Raw genomic sequence first — 17220 nt, 5'->3', positions numbered from 1 at the left:
TGGATGCAAAATTACTTAGCTCATGGTTCAAATTTCCTTGGATATCAAGGCAGATCATGTATCTGGGTTTATTCAATAGCATCGCCCTGCAAATGAGTCTTCCACAATCCAGGAAGTATATTTGCAGTCTATAAAACCTTCTGAGAATGTGGGGTTGTATAGATCTGAGAGAACATCTGTTATAGCCTAAATAGTTCTAGGGAATTGTTGTGTATCATATTTTATTATGGGTTTATCAGCATTGCTGGGCATGGCTAGTCTAGTGAAGAGAAGGACCAGGGGAGACATGATACTATTTGAGGGGCTGCCACAGAGAGGAATGGATCAAGCTATTTTGCAAAGCATCTGAAGGCCTGATAAGGAATAATGGATAGAAACTGATCAAGGAGAGATTCAACCTAGAAATAAGGAGAAATTTTCTGACAGTGAGAACACTCAAACAATGGAACAGCTTGCCTTTGGAAGTTATAAGAGTTTCATCACTTGAGACTTTCAAGAAGATATTGTACTACCATTTGCCAGAACGCCCTGCTTGGGCGGGGGATTGGATTAGATGACCTACAAAGTCCCTTCCAACTCTGATAATCTGTAATCTAATCTAGCCTTCCCAGTTTAATGTCTTCTAGATTTATGAGTTTTGCATATCTAGAACTTCCAACTAGCTTGGTTGTGTTGGTTGTGTATTCTGGACATGGCAGTTCCAACATTGATCAGTTGGAGAAGGCTAGTAGATTCCAGCATACAACAGTTCTTGAACATTTCTGGAAAAGATATTCCCTACCATTTACCAGGTAGATTAAGGCATACAAAGTAATTTGCAGTAGATTGTCGAAGATTTCTGATTTCAACAATAGTGGTAATAATATGAATCTCTAACCTCTCTCCTAAATTATGATGCTTTTATGGGTCATCAGAAGATATTTTTGTTTGGAAAGACAATAAGAGGCATTCAGTTTCAGAGTTCAGAATCCTTTAAGGCTGTGTTTACCTAAACCTTTTAGGTGAAGAAGCCATAGCTCTATTTGTACAACATTTAAGCCTGATTAGTGTTAACCTTGATTATGATTTTTGCAACTCAGTGTATTCTATTAGAATGTATTAGGAAAAATTGGAAAATATGTTAATAACTGGATTAAACAGGCTGTTCAGATAACCTATGTTTCTTGCAACAGACTCAGAGAGATATCTGGTAAAGGAATAACACACATTCCCTGGGTATAATCTGCCTGAGCCTGAGCTTTCTGATCTTTTAAGCTAGAGATGCTAAAGTGTGACCTTTTGTCAATTCTCCACTCAACTATATACAATTCTCCACTCAACTATGTTGTCATATTGGGTTTCTTCCTTTTTTGTTTTCTGCTGTGGATTTTGGTTTGTTAGCTGATCATTAAATGGAATGATAAAATTGTACAATTGGAAGCAATTTCGAAGGTCTCCTAGTCCAACTCTCTGTCCAGATCAGGAATTTTCAGACTATCCCCAACAATTGTCCAACTATTGTTTCAAATTCAGAGTGATGGAATACCCATGACTCCAGATGCTGGACCTACCACTACTTAACAGTTGTCAGTCAGGAAAATCCTCCTTATATGGATCTTACTGAATAGTCTTCGAGTTTTTACATAATGGAACCTGCATGTTATGGTTGTAAATCATAGCAGTCATAAAATGTTACTACCATTTTATTATGTTTTTTGTGGTATTCGTTAAGCAAATGGGGTAGTTGTAACCATAAATTCCATGGTCATTAAGCAAACCCATTGTTTGCTATGGTGCATTCCCCCCTCCCCCAAAAAACAAACAAACTGGAAGTGTATGCTAGTTTTCAGCACAGGTTTTGTAAAATGCTTTTCATTTCACCTTACATATTACAAACAGCCATAAATATTGGTTGTGTTGAGCCAGGTACCATCTGTTTTGTACCTGCACACTTCATTTTTTCCTATTTAAGTGCGGCACCATACATTTCTCATCATTGAACTAAATTTTGCTGGAAAGGACTCAAAAGTAAACTTTATTGAAATCTTTTTGAAGATATTTTGTTTTATGAGATGTTAACAATCACCCCCAACTTTGGCAGGGGTGGGATTCTACCGGTTCGCACCAGTTCAGTAGAACCGGTTGTTAACATTCCTGGTAGTTCTAAGAACCGATAAAACAGGCCCCTGGCTGGCCCCGCCCCTCTCCGCCTGCTGCCCAACTCCCAGAAGAGTTTTTCATTATTGTGCATGCGTGACATTTGCATGCATGCGCAACAATCATTGACGCATTCTCCCCCACCCGTCCCTCATTCCTGGCCCAGTTATTCATTATTGCGCATGCACGACATTGCACATATGCGCAACAATCAGGGATAGCATTCTCCCCTGCTGCCAGCCCCACTCCGCCCACTCCTCAGTTCTTGGCTCAGTCATGCGCAACAATAACTGACTGCATTCTCCCTCGCCTGCCCCGTTATGCCCCGCCCAGTCACTAGTAGTACTTATAGCGCATGTGCGCTACACTTCCTACATTTTCCTACCTGGCGCCATCACTCCCAACACCAGCACCAGCAGCAGAAGAGCCAGCTAGCCAGCCAGCCATCATTGCCTGCCTTCTGCCCTCTTGCTTGATCGGGGTGAGTGAGGGCAAGCCGTCACTGCTGCTAGCTGCCCTCACCCGCCTGGACTGCCTTGCCCAGCCTGCCTCCCAGGCCTGCCTGCTTCACCCGGCCTGCCTCCCCTAGCCGCCATTACCAAAGACGCGGATCAGTGAGTGAGCTACAACCAAAACCTGGTCACTTACCTGATGCTGCCCCGGTTGAGTCCCAACAATGATTCCCGGACTGCAGCCATCCTCGCCGATGCTGCCTGCCTCGCCCGCCACCATCTTCCCTCGCCCGCGGCCCTCCATTGTTGCTGCCTTGCCTTCCACCACCGATTGGTGAGTGAGGAGGCAAAGGCAGCAAGTCTACCTCCTCCTCCTGCTGCCAGCCCCAGTCAACTGCTGACTCCTGGGTTGCCCAGCCACCCTTGCTACCTGCCTTGCCCAGCCGGTAGCCGCCATCTTTGGCTGGCCACCATCTTTGCTCAGCTGGCACCATCTTCTCCTGCCCATGGCCCACCGCACTGTTGTTGCTTCTTGCCTTGCACTACCGATTGGTGAGTGAGGAGGCAAAGGCAGCAAGCCCCACCGGTTGCCTATCTTCTTCTGCTGCCACCAGCCCTGGTCAAGTGCCAACTCCTGGGCCAGCCTCCCAGCTGTCCTCGCCACAGCAAGCTCCAAGAAGACCGAGGAGAACCCCAGCATAGCTGGCTAGCCAAGTTGCCTGCCTAATTTTTGGTAAATTGCTTTATTTAATTTCTTTATGTATTTTTTTTAGTATCTGTTTTGGTTTTTATTAATCATAAAAACAAAACAGATACTAAAAAAATAAATAAAAACATAAATCAAAATTATTTTACTATTATTGTTAGATATTGACACCTCTGTTTCTTTCTCCTTTGCTTTTTGCTATTAGGAAAAAGCAAAGCAGAAACATAAGTATCAATATGTAACAACAGTTGTGTAACAAAAACATTTTCATTTATGTATGTATTCAGGTATTCAGTATCTCTACTGTTTTTATGATTAATAAAAACAAAACCTATACTAAAAAATATTACTAAAAATTATTTAAGTAATTATTGATCACCAAACCATGCCCAGATAGACATGTGATCACCAAGCCATGCCTGTCCAGTCACATGATCACCAAGCCATGCCTGTCCGGTCACGTGAACACCAAGACACGGCCAGCCGTCATGTGATCACCAAGCCACGCTCGGCCAGTCATATGACCACCAAGCCATAAATTAGTCCATGCCCACAGAACCGGTTAAGAAATTTGAATCCCACCCCTGAATTTTGGGTTATCTAAAGAGTTTCTAAACATCCCTTCTCTCTCCTAATCACATTTATAAAAATATGGTACGGCCAGGACAGAATCCCAAGCTAACCCACAACAAACCTCTCTCCTGCAGACATATATTTGCATAACCACTCCTGTATATGTTCAAACTATAGATTCATGAAAGGATGTCTTGCTTTCATTTTTGCAGAGAAATCAACTCTTTTGACTCATCTGTGGGTTTACTCACCCCATGTAAATTTAGTTTTTTGGCATCACCTTTCAAAACCACCTGGAAGGAAGAAAGGCAACAGATTAGTATCAGAATGCTGGTGCTGAATGACCAAAGCAGCCAATCCCATTGAACATTGCAAAGACAAACAACAGCAGTTGCTAAACATCAACAATATTGGTTAATTCAGAAACTATAACACAACCCTGGACAGACTTTCTGAGTTGGGGAGATCTGGCCCAGACTATACAATTCTTTATATTTGCATTATTCACATTAGTAGAGTTTCTCACTTCTCAAGCCTTCCTGTTCTCCCTTGAGCATAGTGCATGATTTTGATCATTTCCTCACATTATTTGATATTTATGATCTTCAGGCTCTGTTTTGCAGCATAGTTGGTTACAGGATAATTGCCCACTCCCCAAAAAGGATGCATGAGATTTCTTGTTCCAATCTAGCAAGATAATTTTATTGGTATTATAAATTGTAAATGGTGTTTAATCATTTCTGCATAGTCAATATCAGTTTGGTCATTCCAGGAGTTGTAATCCTACTGTGCCTGGAAAGCAGCAGATGGGGGGTGGGGTTGGAAGAGATATGTGAACAGATCCTGACTATGTAGCCTCAGTTTCTAAATATAAACATACTCTAGTGAATCAGATACCTTTTCTGTAACAGGCAGTCAACAAAAGCTTCAGAGTCTCCAACAAATGATAGATTAGAGCAGTGGTTCCCAAAGTGGCCAGTATTGCCCTCTGGGGGGGGGGGGGTGGGATGCCTTGGGGGATGCTAAGAGGCAAGGGGGCTGGCAGGGGGCGCTAAGAGGCAGCAGGAGGGCGTTCGAGGCGCTGGCTCCACAGGCTCACCCCATTGAGCCCCTTGCACTACTCCGGTGCAACAGACAATGTCATCCGTGGATTACCTAGGGGAGGCAGAGGAAGGGGGCTTTGACCACATGCCCAATATCCAGGATCCCGCTCAGCCAAGCCCGCCCCTCTTTGTAGTTCCTGTGCCTGACAGCAAGTTCACAAGCTGCCCCTCCCGCCAGGGATCAGCCTCCCAAGCTGCCCCCACCTCCCAGGGCACTGACATCATAGAGGGCGGTGCTGTTCCCTCCTTCCTGGAGCTGGTACAGGGCAGGGTTGAGGATGCCCAGGACAGGCAGTGGCAGCTGTACCGGCTCCAGGAAGGAGGGAACAGCACCGTCCTCTACAATGTGAGTGCCCTGAGAGGCGGGGGCAGCTTGGGAGGCTGATCCCTGGCAGGAGGGGCAGCCTGTGAACTTGCTGTCAGGCACGGCAACTACAAAGAGGGGCAGGCTTGGCTTAGCGGGATCCTGGATATTGGGCATGTGGTCAAAGCCCCCTTCCTCTGCCTTCCTACCTGTCTGTCTGTCTTTCTGTCTACCTACCTAGCTACCTACTTACCTGTCTATCAATATAATCTATCTATCTACCAATATATCTATTTATCTGTTTGTCTATCCATCCATCCATCCATCCATCCATCCATCTATCTGTATCAATCTACCTACTTACCTACAAATATATCCATCCAACTATCTACCAATATATCCATCCATCCATCCATCTATCTGTATCAATCTACCTACTTACCTACAAATATATCCATCCAACTATCTACCAATATATCCATCCATCCATCCATCCATCCATCCATCCAAAAGGTCTATTGGTCTGTCTGTCTGTTTGTCTACCTACTTACCTACCTACCTACCTACCCACCCACCCACCCACCCACCCACCCATCCATCTACCTACCTACCTCTATATCCATCTATCTATCCATCCATCCATCCATCCATTCATCCATCTTCCTACGTACCTACCTACCTATCTATCCATCCATCCATCCAAAAGGTCTGTGTGTCTTCTTGCCTGCCTGCCTGCCTGCCTACCTATCCATACATTCATCCAAAAGGTCTGCCTGCCTGCTTACCTATCAATATATCTACCTACCTACCTATCTGTCTCTCTCTGTCTCTCTATCCATCCACCCATATTCGAGGCGCTAGCTCCGCAGGCACATCAGGAAAGTACAGCAAAGTCAGTCAGGGAGGGAGAGAGGGGGAGAGAGAGAGAGAGAGAGAGAGAGACCTGATGCATCAGATTGAAATGAGGCCTAGTTTAGACTGAGGCCCTTTTCCACATTGAAACATCTTTGCCAGCACATTGAAACATCTTTAGCTTCCATTAAAGGTTTTGTGGACGAAACATGGTCAAGACTATCAGGAAGCTCTCACATTTTGTTGAGGCTTTAAACAGGATCCATTGGACCAGACCTCCACCCTAAAAAATTACTTTTCCCAAATGTATTACAGTGCCAATTCTGAAGAAGGCAAAACCAAAATGTACTGGTAAATTACGAGAACGAACACACACACACACACACACACACACACACACACAGACACACTACCTTCTAACCCTACTGGAGCAGGTGATTGGACTAGAATAGATATCTCATTATCTTTCTCCTCCCTCCCTTCTTCTTTATGTCTTTTTCTTTCTGTCCCTTCCTTCCATCCCCCCTTCCTTTGTCCCCTTTTCTTTCTTTCCCTTTTTTCTTCCTTCTCTCTCTCTCTCTTTCTTTTCTCTCTCTTTCCCTCTCTCAGGCTCACCCCATTGACTTGGTGCACCGCTCTGCTCGGATTTGCTTGGGCAAGTCCCTCCAGTGTAGCGGGCTCAATGGGGTGGATCTGCGGGGCTGGCACCTAGAACGCAGCAGTGGCAGCACGTTTGAAAAGTAGAGCAAAGCCAGAGGTCGGTAAAAGAATCACAAAAGTTTCTGAACTATGCACAAGAAGGGACACCACATGTCAATGCAATTCAGCAACATAAAACAAAGAAATACAAATAAAACAAATCAACAAGAATCGGCAAAGCATCTCTGATTAGATTCTATTCACTGCTAGAATCTAATCAGAGATGCTTTGCTGATTCTAGTCCAATGACCTGCTCCAGCAGGGTTAGAAGGGAGTGTGTGTGTGTGCATGGCTGTCAAAACTCCAAAAACAGGTCAAGTAGCTCTGGGGAGGCTAGTCATAAATTAGAACACTTGCTAAACAGCCAGCCATTAAGTGACCACTTGTATTTGGTTTGCCAGTCACCTGGCCATGCCCACCCAGTGATATGACCACCAAACCACGCCCACCCAGTCACGTGACCAGAAAGCCACACCTTCAATTAGGCCATGCCCACAGAAATTTGAATCCCACCCCTGGGTGGGGGGCACCGAGGATGAGTTTGTAGCACCAAGGGGGTGATGGACTGAAAAAGTTTGGGAATCACTGGATTAGAGGGCATGTGACCAGCAAGCCACGCCCAGCCAGCAAGCCATGCCCACCCAGTCACATGACCAGCAAGCCACGCTCACCCAGTCACATGACCAGCAAGCCACACCTTCAAATTAGGCTATGCCCACAGAAATTTGAATCCCACCCCTGGGTGGGGGGCACCAAGGATGAGTTTGTAGCACCAAGGGGGCGGTGGACTGAAAAAGTTTGGGAACCATTAATTAGAGGGCAACTGAATAGCAGGGTTTAGTGTTTCAGATTAATATATTAGTACTAAATGCAGAGTTACAATCAGGAGCTCTTAGAAACTTGTTTTATTCAAGTAGAGTTTCTTGGTTTATTCCACCAGAGTTCATGTGCTTTGATGTGTCTTGCAAGGGCCTCGGCAGGATACTTCTGTATATGTGCAACCCCATAACATCAGGCCAGCATAGATGGCTTTGTGCTGATGGCAACTCAAGAGCAGGCCAGGAATGCTTTACGAGTTGACATAAAGCTGGCATGATCTAGACTAGGGCGAAGCCTAGGTGTGCATGTTTCAGAAAGTCATAGGATGAGGATGAAATCATCTATGCCAGCCTAAATTCTAGTCCTGCCTCAGGTGTGAAAGTCAGCTGCGTGACTTTGGGTCCATCACCAGGTGACTGAGTTTTAGTTCTGCCTTAGGGAAGAAAGCCAGCTGGGTGAATTTGGGCCACTCTCTTTCAGCCCAACTTACCTTACAGGTTTATTGTGAGGAAAATAGAACAAGGGAGGAATATTGTGGGTGTCCGCCACCTTGAGTTATTTATAAAAATAATAAAGACAGAATATAAATAAACAAGCAAATAAATAAATCCTAGATACCAGCTCCCCAGGAAGATAAGAATATCCAGATATTTTTAAAGATAAATTTGCAGTGTTTTTTGCATCTCAAAATTACAAACAAAACTTTTACAATGTGTCAAGAAGGTGACATTTAGGCTCCTTCTTTCACCCACTTGTAAACTTGAAAGGGAAAAAGAGAAAATGACTCAAATTGCTTATTTACCTCTTTGTATCCAAATCTTTCACTTTGTGCTTGATGCCGAAGTTTGCTGCAGAAAAAAAATGGAATATTTTTAGTGATCATCAATGAACATCTCCAATTCGCCTGATTTATGAGGACAGTTCTTGTTTTTTAAACTCAGGATTACAAAACTTTTTGATGTTGTCCTCATGCTGCTAAAGTTGGAAACAAGAGTTTCTTTGGAACTTGCCACATTTACATTGTGGGTGTTTTTTTGCCTTTGAAAACTTTGCTTTATATGCTAAGAGATACCAGCATGTTTAGCTAGCCTTACATTTTTCTAATCCTGGCAAGAAGTTTTTGTTCTATTAACTGACAATTTTGCCATTTGTCATGGAAAAACACTAAAATATATATCCAGTCTCACCCTGCTGTCAATAGCTATTGTCCTCTGGTGGCAAATATTACTGAATGGATTATAGTTTTCCTATAATGACATTACGATCCATTGTGGCTTTAAACATCCGATTAAACATTTGTGTATTTTTTTTAAAAAGGAAACTCTGTCGATCAGTTTAGTAATAGTACACACTCAGCATGGGAAAGACTGTCCTTGATTTATTTCGAGTTTTATTATTTTTATTCCATAGGCATTTTACCTTATTTAATGCTCAGAGTAATTCCCCACTAATAAAATCAAGTTTATAGGCAAATTATACAGGAATCATCATAATGGATCTTATAAAAATGCTGGAGAAAAAGTTTTCAGACTGCAATATTGCAAATATAATGGCTAAATATACAATAGAAAGTTGCTGGATTCTTTCCTTCAAGGATAGATAGAAGCTTCTAACTTGGAGAATGGGGGGAAACTAGATATTAGATTCTCACTCAAACTTCTTGGATAATTTCTGGAGCAGATTCTGAGTCATAAAACAGATTCAAAAGCATAAATCATGTTAAGCAAAGGGATTTATAGATCACAAGAGTTTATAGTACAGATAGTCCTTGACTTACAACCATTCGTTTAGTGACCCTTTGCAGCTTCAATGGCAAGTGACTTATGAGCATTTTTCACACTTACAACCATTGCAGCATCCCTGTGGTCATGTGATCAAAATTCAGATGTTTGACAATTGGCATGTATTTATTGAAGGTTGCAGTGTTCCAGTGTCTTATGATCCCCTTTTGTGACCTTCTGACAAGTGAAGTCAATGGGGAAGCCAGATTCGTTTAACAACTGTGATACTAACCTAACCACTTAATAACTGTGGCAAGAAAGGTAGTAAAAGTCACTTAACAAATGTCTTGTTTAACAACCAGAAATTTTGGGCTCAATTCTAGTCATAAGCCAAGGGCTACCCCGATATTATAAATGCACTTGATCATGATTGCAAAATAACAGACTATTTACACTAGGCCTGCTCCTAGTTCCACTATATTTCTCCATTTGGTTTGTGGTGGAAAGGCAAACTAACAAAACAAAACAGGAAGTGGCTGGAGCAAAACAAATGTGTGTCTACTTATACTTGTACCATGCTTATCTGCTATTTGTAGCAACCTGCAGAATCTCAGAAGACAAAGAGTTCTATGTTTATTAATAAGGCTGTAATATTATTTGCATCCATTTATATGGCTAATAAACCATGAAATATCAAAGGTCTAAGAAGAAATGTATACATCTATAGTACATATTGCCTGTACAGGTAGTCCTTGAGTTATGACCATAATGGAGCCTGCTTCTACAGCTGTAGTTTATGATGGTCATTAAGCGAGTCGATCATGTTACCAATCCAATTTTCAACCTTCTTTTTGAGTGGTGGTTAAGCAAATACTACAGTCATTAAGCAAACTCATGGTTTGCCATGGGGAGTTTTGCCAAAAAACAGAAATTAATGCCAGTTTTCCACAAAACCATCTGAAAACATGGTCATGAGACTGCAGGATGCTGCAAAGGTGGCCTGGTTATCAGGTGCCCAAAGTGATTGCAGGAGTGGTGGTGACCATCAGAACTTTTAATCCAAGTTATAAGTACCCCCCCCGCCAGGTAGATCCATTGGAACTTCAAAGGGTCACTAAGCAACTGGCCATAATTCAAAGGCTACCTATAACTTGTGAATCTCATTGCTCAGAGTTTGTTGGGGGGGGGGGGGCAGCCCAGAAGTGCCATAAATGCCGTCAAACAAATCAATCAACCTCCAAATGGAGATCAATTGCTACAATTACACTTACCAAAAGTGATTTTTTTTTCTTTCAAAAGCAATTGGACTTACTTTGTTTCTCCTTGAAGATGTTTTGCTTCTCATCCAAGAAGCTTCTTAAATTCCAAGCTGAAGAAGCTTCTTGGATGAGAAACAAAATGTCTTCAAGGAAAAACAAAGTCCAGTTGCCTTTTGAAAAAACACCTTTGAAAAAACACCATGACAGAGAATCTCCATAGATCATAGTGTCAAAATCGCTGCGTCACATTGCCATCATGTGATGTTTTGCAACTTTTTTCCCATTTGCAGAGCTGGGGTGGGCATGGTGTCAGCTTTAAAAATTCAGCTGCCACATTTCATGGAAGGAGTTGAAAAGTTCAAGGTTATTCTGTATGTCGTATTAAGAAATTCCAGTTGCAGTTAATTGATTCTCGTGATTTATGAAGTGTAGAAGTGGGAGGAGAGAAGGGAGGAGAGAAGGTGGATTCTGTGTAATGCGTGAAAATAATTTCACTTTGGGAAATTGCCTTAGACATACCAGATCTTTTTCTAAATAAATCAATTGGAGAGAAAATGTCTCGGAGTGATTGATATCATGGATACTTTCTGGATTTATTTCCCAAAGTCATCTTTTATTTTTTGAAGGGGCTTAGCTGATACCCCAGAGTTCTTTTCCCAGAGATGGAGAAAGATCAATAATCAGCCAAAGTTGGAGATGTGCAGAGGGGAGTGTAAGTTGTTATAACCCAGATGTAACCCAGCTGTCTGAAGAGAAATCTTTCTCTAGCCCCAGGCATATTGCTATTCTGTCAGATTGGAGAGAAGAGAGACAATTGGAGTCGGAATTCTCTCAAGAAGACACCCCCCAGATTTATCCTGAAAGTCCATCAAGGACAGTTACATCAACAGTTCCAGAATTTAAAGGTGAGAGGCTTGGTCTCACAGTCTGTTTGGATGGGTGGAAGCTTGAGACCACCCATATCCACTTACCCAAGTATCGTGAGGGACGAGGAGACTATACAGATGCCAGTTGGAGGAAGCTAGGAAGAAGATCAACTGACAGAGGTATGTTGCAGTCTCCAAGGCAATCCCCTCATTTTCCAGAAAGAATTTTGCCCCCTGCAGAGAATATCCCTCCAGGGTGGGGATTTTATCCAGGCCAGGGGTGGATTCAATGCCAATGGCAGCCAGCACCAATATAGCCCTGGTCTGAAGGGGTGTTGCCCAGGCGGCAAACAGCAGCCACTTCCCCTCCATCCGACCAGGGAACCAGGCCACACCCATCTTCCTCCTGGCAACCACAATGGTGAGTGATCCCATCATACCTTTTACAGTCAAGGTCAAGTTAGTGGTACCAAACACAGGGGAGGCCGGGGAGTTAGAAGCTGTCATTGATACTGGGTGTTCTAGATGTCTTATCGGACTCCCCATCATTGAACAATTGGGGCATAAAGACTAACCTGCTAAAGCGCACAATCAGATTTGAGCAAGTGGATGGAACCTTAATTGGGGGCATCCCAGCCACTCAAATGACAGAATTGATCAAGATGGAATTAGGGCCCCATTGCGAACTCATATGCTTCATAGTGGCCCCCAAGATGTCAGAATCAATCATACTGGGACTTGCTTGGTTAGACAAATGGGCCCGTTGATCAAATGGGAGAATGGATTCAGAAAAATCCTTATTGGACCAGGCCCATTGCCCCCTTTTCCACACACTACAAAGCCCCCAGTCAGCTTGAACCCAGAGCCTGAGCCAGCATCCATGGCATCCCACCTTCTCCCAGATAACCCCCAGGTACCTGACCAATACCAAGACTTGGCTGAAGCATTCAGTGAAGAAGAGTGTAATGTTTTACCTCCCCAACAAGCCACTGATTGCACCATAGAATTAGAGCCCGGGGTGAAATTACCAAAACCAAAGATGTATTCCATGACGCCTGCTGAAATGACTGAATTAAGGAAATACTTTGACAGCAATTTGGAACAAGGTTTTATTGAGCCTGCCAAATCAAAACTAGCTGCCCCCGTGTTGTTCAAGGAGAAAAAAGATGGCGGGTTGAGATTGTGTGTTGATTTTAGAAGTGTGAACACCATATGCGTCAAAAACATGTATCCTCTCCTTATGAAGGACTTATTGAACCACAGGGCAAGGTATTCACCAAACTAGATCCCAGGGAAGCTTACTACTGGGTCCACATCAAAGAGGGAGATGAGTGGAAAACTGCTTTTAACTGCCCTCTGGGTAGCTTCCAATTCAAAGTCATGCCTTTCGGACTTCAGGGGGCTCCTGCAGTGTGTTTATGCAACTCATCAATGAGGTGCTACACCCGCACCTTTACCAGGGGGTCCTCGTGTAGCTGAGTGACATCCTTATCTTCAGCGAAACCATGGAAGAACATGTTCAATTGGTCCGACAAGTTCTAGAAAAACTTCTAGCCACCAAATTATATGTGAAACTCTCAAAACGTGAATTCCACAAAGAGTCGCTGGACTACTTAGGCTACCGAATATCCAACTTGGGGATTGAAATGGACCCCAGAAAGGTGAAAGCAGTGCTGGACTGGCAACCTCCCAGAACCTGAAAACAACTTCAAAGTTTCTTGGGGTTTGCCAACTTCTATAGACAATTCATTCCATCCTTTGCTGAAGTTGCCCTCCTGTTGACGGAGCTATTAAAAATAGGCCCGTCAACCACCAAACCGAAGCCAAGTCAACCCCTGGCTTGGACTATGGACTGTCAGAAAGCTTTCGAGACCTTAAAATGCCTCTTCGCAGCTGAGCCCATGCTCCAGCACCCAGACGTGACCAAGCCTTTTATTGTCCAAACAGATGCAAGTGATGTAGCGGTGGCAGCCGTTTTGCTGCAAAAAGACTCTCAAGGCTGATTGATGCCTTGCCCTTATGTGTCCAAAAAGCTGACAGGCACAGAACAAAGGTGGGCAGTCTGGGAGAAAGAAGCATTCACTGTACAATGGGCTTTATTGACTTGGAGGCATTTTCTAGCAGGGGCGCCAGAGGCCTTTGAGGTATGGACTGATCATAACAACCTTGAGGCTCTAAAGACCCCTAGGAGATTATTGCCCAAACAAGTCCACTGGGCCCAATATTTCAAGCGATTCAACTTCAACATTAAATATATCCCCGGAGGGAAAAACGTACTGGCAGATGCCCTGTCCAGAAAACCTCAGTTTGACAGCCACTGAGAGGAAATAGTACAAGCTTCAATTTCAGAAAATCAATCAGTAGGCCAAGTGACCACTCGAACCCAAGCCAACTGCAACCCCAAACGCCTGGAAGATAAGCTGACTGCAGAATTGAAAATGGCCCTATTGACCGATCCTTGGTTCCTGGACCATCAAACCAAGTTGACAATGAATGATGGATTAGCTTGGAAAGGGACTAAGTTTTATGTACCCACAACCCTGAGACCAATGGTACTAAATTGTAGCCATGACTCCCAGCTGGGAGGCCACTTCAGATTCCTAAAAAACCTACATTTACTGAGAAGACAGTTCTGGTGGCCAAAAATGAAACCTAATGTCGAGGACTATGTAAAAAGTTGCTCAATTTGTGCCATAATGAAACACAGAACTGGAAAAACCCCTGGCCTCCTGCAACAAGTTGCTGAACCAACCCAACCTTGGGAAGAGATCGCAATGGATTTTATTGTGGAATTACCTGAGAGTGAAGGGATACGATCATTTGGACTGTAATTGACTTATTCTCTAAACAGGCCCATTTTATAGCCTGCAAAGGACTTCCATCTGCCAAAAAACTTGAAAAGCTGTTCATGAAACATATCTATAGATTACATGGAGTACCTAGTAGAATAATATCAGACAGAGGAGTACAATTTACTGCAAAATTTTGGAGGGAATTTCTGAAATCCATTGGTTCCTCTCAAGGGTATCCTCAGCTTTCCATCCTGCTTGTAACGGAGCAGCAGAGAGGGCTAACGCCATGATTGAACAATACATTAGATGCTATGTAAATTATCTACAAGAAAATTGGGCTGAGTTATTACCTTTTGCAGAGGTTGCTTACAATAATGCAGTACATAGCAGCACGGGATTGACTCCATTCCAAATCAACACTGGAATGGATTTTGTCCTGATGCCAGAGTTACCTAGGCAACCTCCCTCATCCATGTCCCTAACAGAATGAACTCATTAAAGAAAGGATGGGAAGATACAAAAAAAGCTTTGACCGAAGCTGCAAAAAATTATAAAAAACTGGCAGATAAACATAGATCCCTTCAAACGCCTTTTAAAGTAAGGGACAAAGTATATTTTAGGTTGAAATTGCCCAGTAAAAAGCTGGGTCCAAAATTTTTGGGTCCGTTTCTAATTTCAAAGACCATCAATCCGGTCACTGTCCAATTAAGTCTTCCTCGACTATTGGGGAAAATTCATCCAGTGTTCCATGGTAGTTTACTAAAACCAGCTACTTCATCAATGATAGGACCACTGCCAATCGCTCCCCCTAAACCATTAACGGTACAGGGGGAAACACATTATGAAATTCAAAAAATTCTCGATTCTCGATTACACCGTGGCCAATTACAATATTTGGTCTTATGGAAGGGATACCCCCTCTCAGATGCTAGTTGGATCAAGAGTTGGGATGTTCATGCTGATCAATTGGTTAACCAATTCCATGAGGATTTTCCCCGCAAATCGAAGGGTCCTCGTGGAGGGGGGAGAGGGGGTTAAGGACAATGTGTTAACCCCTGTATCTGATTTTTTCCTTTTCTTTTAGGAGGAGGAGTTTTCAAGGGGGGACACCTGTCAGCTTTAAAAATTCAGCTGCGACATTTCATGGAAGGGAGGTGGAGGAAGAGTTGAAAAGTTCAAGGTTATTCTGTATGTCGTATTAAGAAATTCCAGTTGCAGTTAATTGATTCTCGTGATTTATGAAGTGTAGAAGTGGGAGGAGAGAAGGTGGATTCTGTGTAACGCGCGAAAATAATTTCACTTTGGGAAATTGCCTTAGACATACCAGATCTGTTTCTGAATAAATCAATTGGAGAGAAAATGTCTCGGAGTGATTGATATCGTGGATACTTTCTGGATGCCTTACACATTGCCTGCATGTGATGCATCTGGCCCGTGGGTCACCAGTTTGACACCCCTGCCATAGATAATGGCTGGAATAGTTCCATTTAGTTAAAAAAAGACAATGGTTGATGTTCACCTCTTGATAGCTCATAGCACCTAGTGCATGTATTATCCCTGCCCTCCCAATAATTGCCAACATGATGGCTAAATGAGTCAACAAGAATTTGGCTTTTCTTCAGTCTTGTGCTGCCAGAGTCAGCTGCCACAGGACAGTTAAATGTTCCAAGTACATTAACAGTGCACCCGGCATGTGTTCTGCTGCTTGAAAGTTTGGGTCAATGCTTATGCTGGGGTCAAATATTCATTTGCTGCCGAGGAAGACAAACCAGCTGGTCTGAGCTGCAGGAAGCAGAAAATTGATTCTGAATAATCATTCTGTTCAGTGTGGACAGAGGTTTCTTTGTGCCCAAGCTGCACTAAATTGGAACCAGGGGGCAGGATAACAGACAAATACTGATGCTGTTGCTATGGCTGTTCTAGAAGACAAGAGATTAATCTATTGCTCTGTGAGGCTGCAGGATTGTTGAAGGAAATAAAAGAAGAGTGTGTAAATCAAAAGCTGCATTCTACAACTTTGGAAAAAAATAGCTCTTTGAGGAAAGTAAATGGTTCTCTAGATGTATCAGCTGTGCCTCATTCAAAACCAAAGAAAGAATTCCTTCAACTTCATTAAAATAGAGAAAAAGTATTTTTACTAAGTTTTAAGTGATAGCAACAAAAGGAAAGCAAGATCTGAGGCAAATAGGCACGGAAAGTACATATTGAGTTATCCCAAGTTCCCTCCCCTAGGAGTCCAGACTGGCCATCCAATCTGAGATGTACATAATGTCATGTGAAGTACATCTTCAGGTGGTTTCTCACACACCTGGTATGCAAAGACAAATGACCTTGGCCTAGTAGAGATAAGTTTATGCAGTTGCGCAGTAAACAGGAAAGCATCCCCTCCTTTTTAGTTCACACAGGAACGTCTTCGCACTCCAGCAAACTTTCCGTCCAAATACCAAATCCCCCCACCCCATTTCTTTTTTTTTTTATAAACAAGTTTTATTAATTTTTAAAACACACAAATTATCATTATTCATTACATGTTTAAACCTTTTTCATTGTAAATTTAACAAGTCAGATAAATTATGATTCTGTTTTAAACCATTTCCATATAACATACAAAAACCTCTTATTCAATTTCTCTTTACTTCTCTTTACTCTTATTCAATATCATTATTATTATTTCATCTATTTCTTTCTGACTTAGTTACCATTATTCTCATTCTATATTTCTGCAAGTTTTTACTAATTCTCCCCCAAAAAAACATATACACACAACACACAAAACATAAAAAAATCTTTTTGGAAAGTAACTTGGACCCAGGTATCTCTCTCTTCATGGACTTCAATTATATTCATGCTCATCTTACATATCATTACTTATTTTATTTACCCTTCTAAGCCTTCTATATTAACTTCTCCACATATTTCACTCTTCTTAATTCTATCT

At 42.7% G+C, this 17220-nt stretch overlaps 1 protein-coding gene across 3 annotated transcripts in view; it reads right to left on the bottom strand.

Annotated features, from left to right (window-relative positions):
* Positions 1-17220, bottom strand: part of RNF122 (ring finger protein 122) — a 65549-nt gene that overhangs the window by 8338 nt on the left and 39991 nt on the right. For all 3 annotated transcript variants that reach the window (XM_026671355.2, XM_026671354.2, XM_087969984.1), the window contains exons 3-4: positions 8447-8492; positions 4119-4160 (exon numbers count right to left, since the gene is read on the bottom strand). In XM_026671355.2, the coding sequence (XP_026527140.1) occupies positions 4119-4160; positions 8447-8492 (88 nt within the window). The remainder of the gene's footprint in view (positions 1-4118; positions 4161-8446; positions 8493-17220) is intronic.

This window comes from Notechis scutatus, chromosome 7 (genome assembly GCF_049901735.1).
Source record: "Notechis scutatus isolate UNSWTSFEM ecotype Mainland chromosome 7, rNotScu1.2, whole genome shotgun sequence".
Lineage (NCBI taxonomy): Eukaryota > Metazoa > Chordata > Lepidosauria > Squamata > Elapidae > Notechis > Notechis scutatus.
Note: the sequence above shows the minus strand (reverse complement) of the source record. Positions and strands in the feature narration are given on the sequence as shown.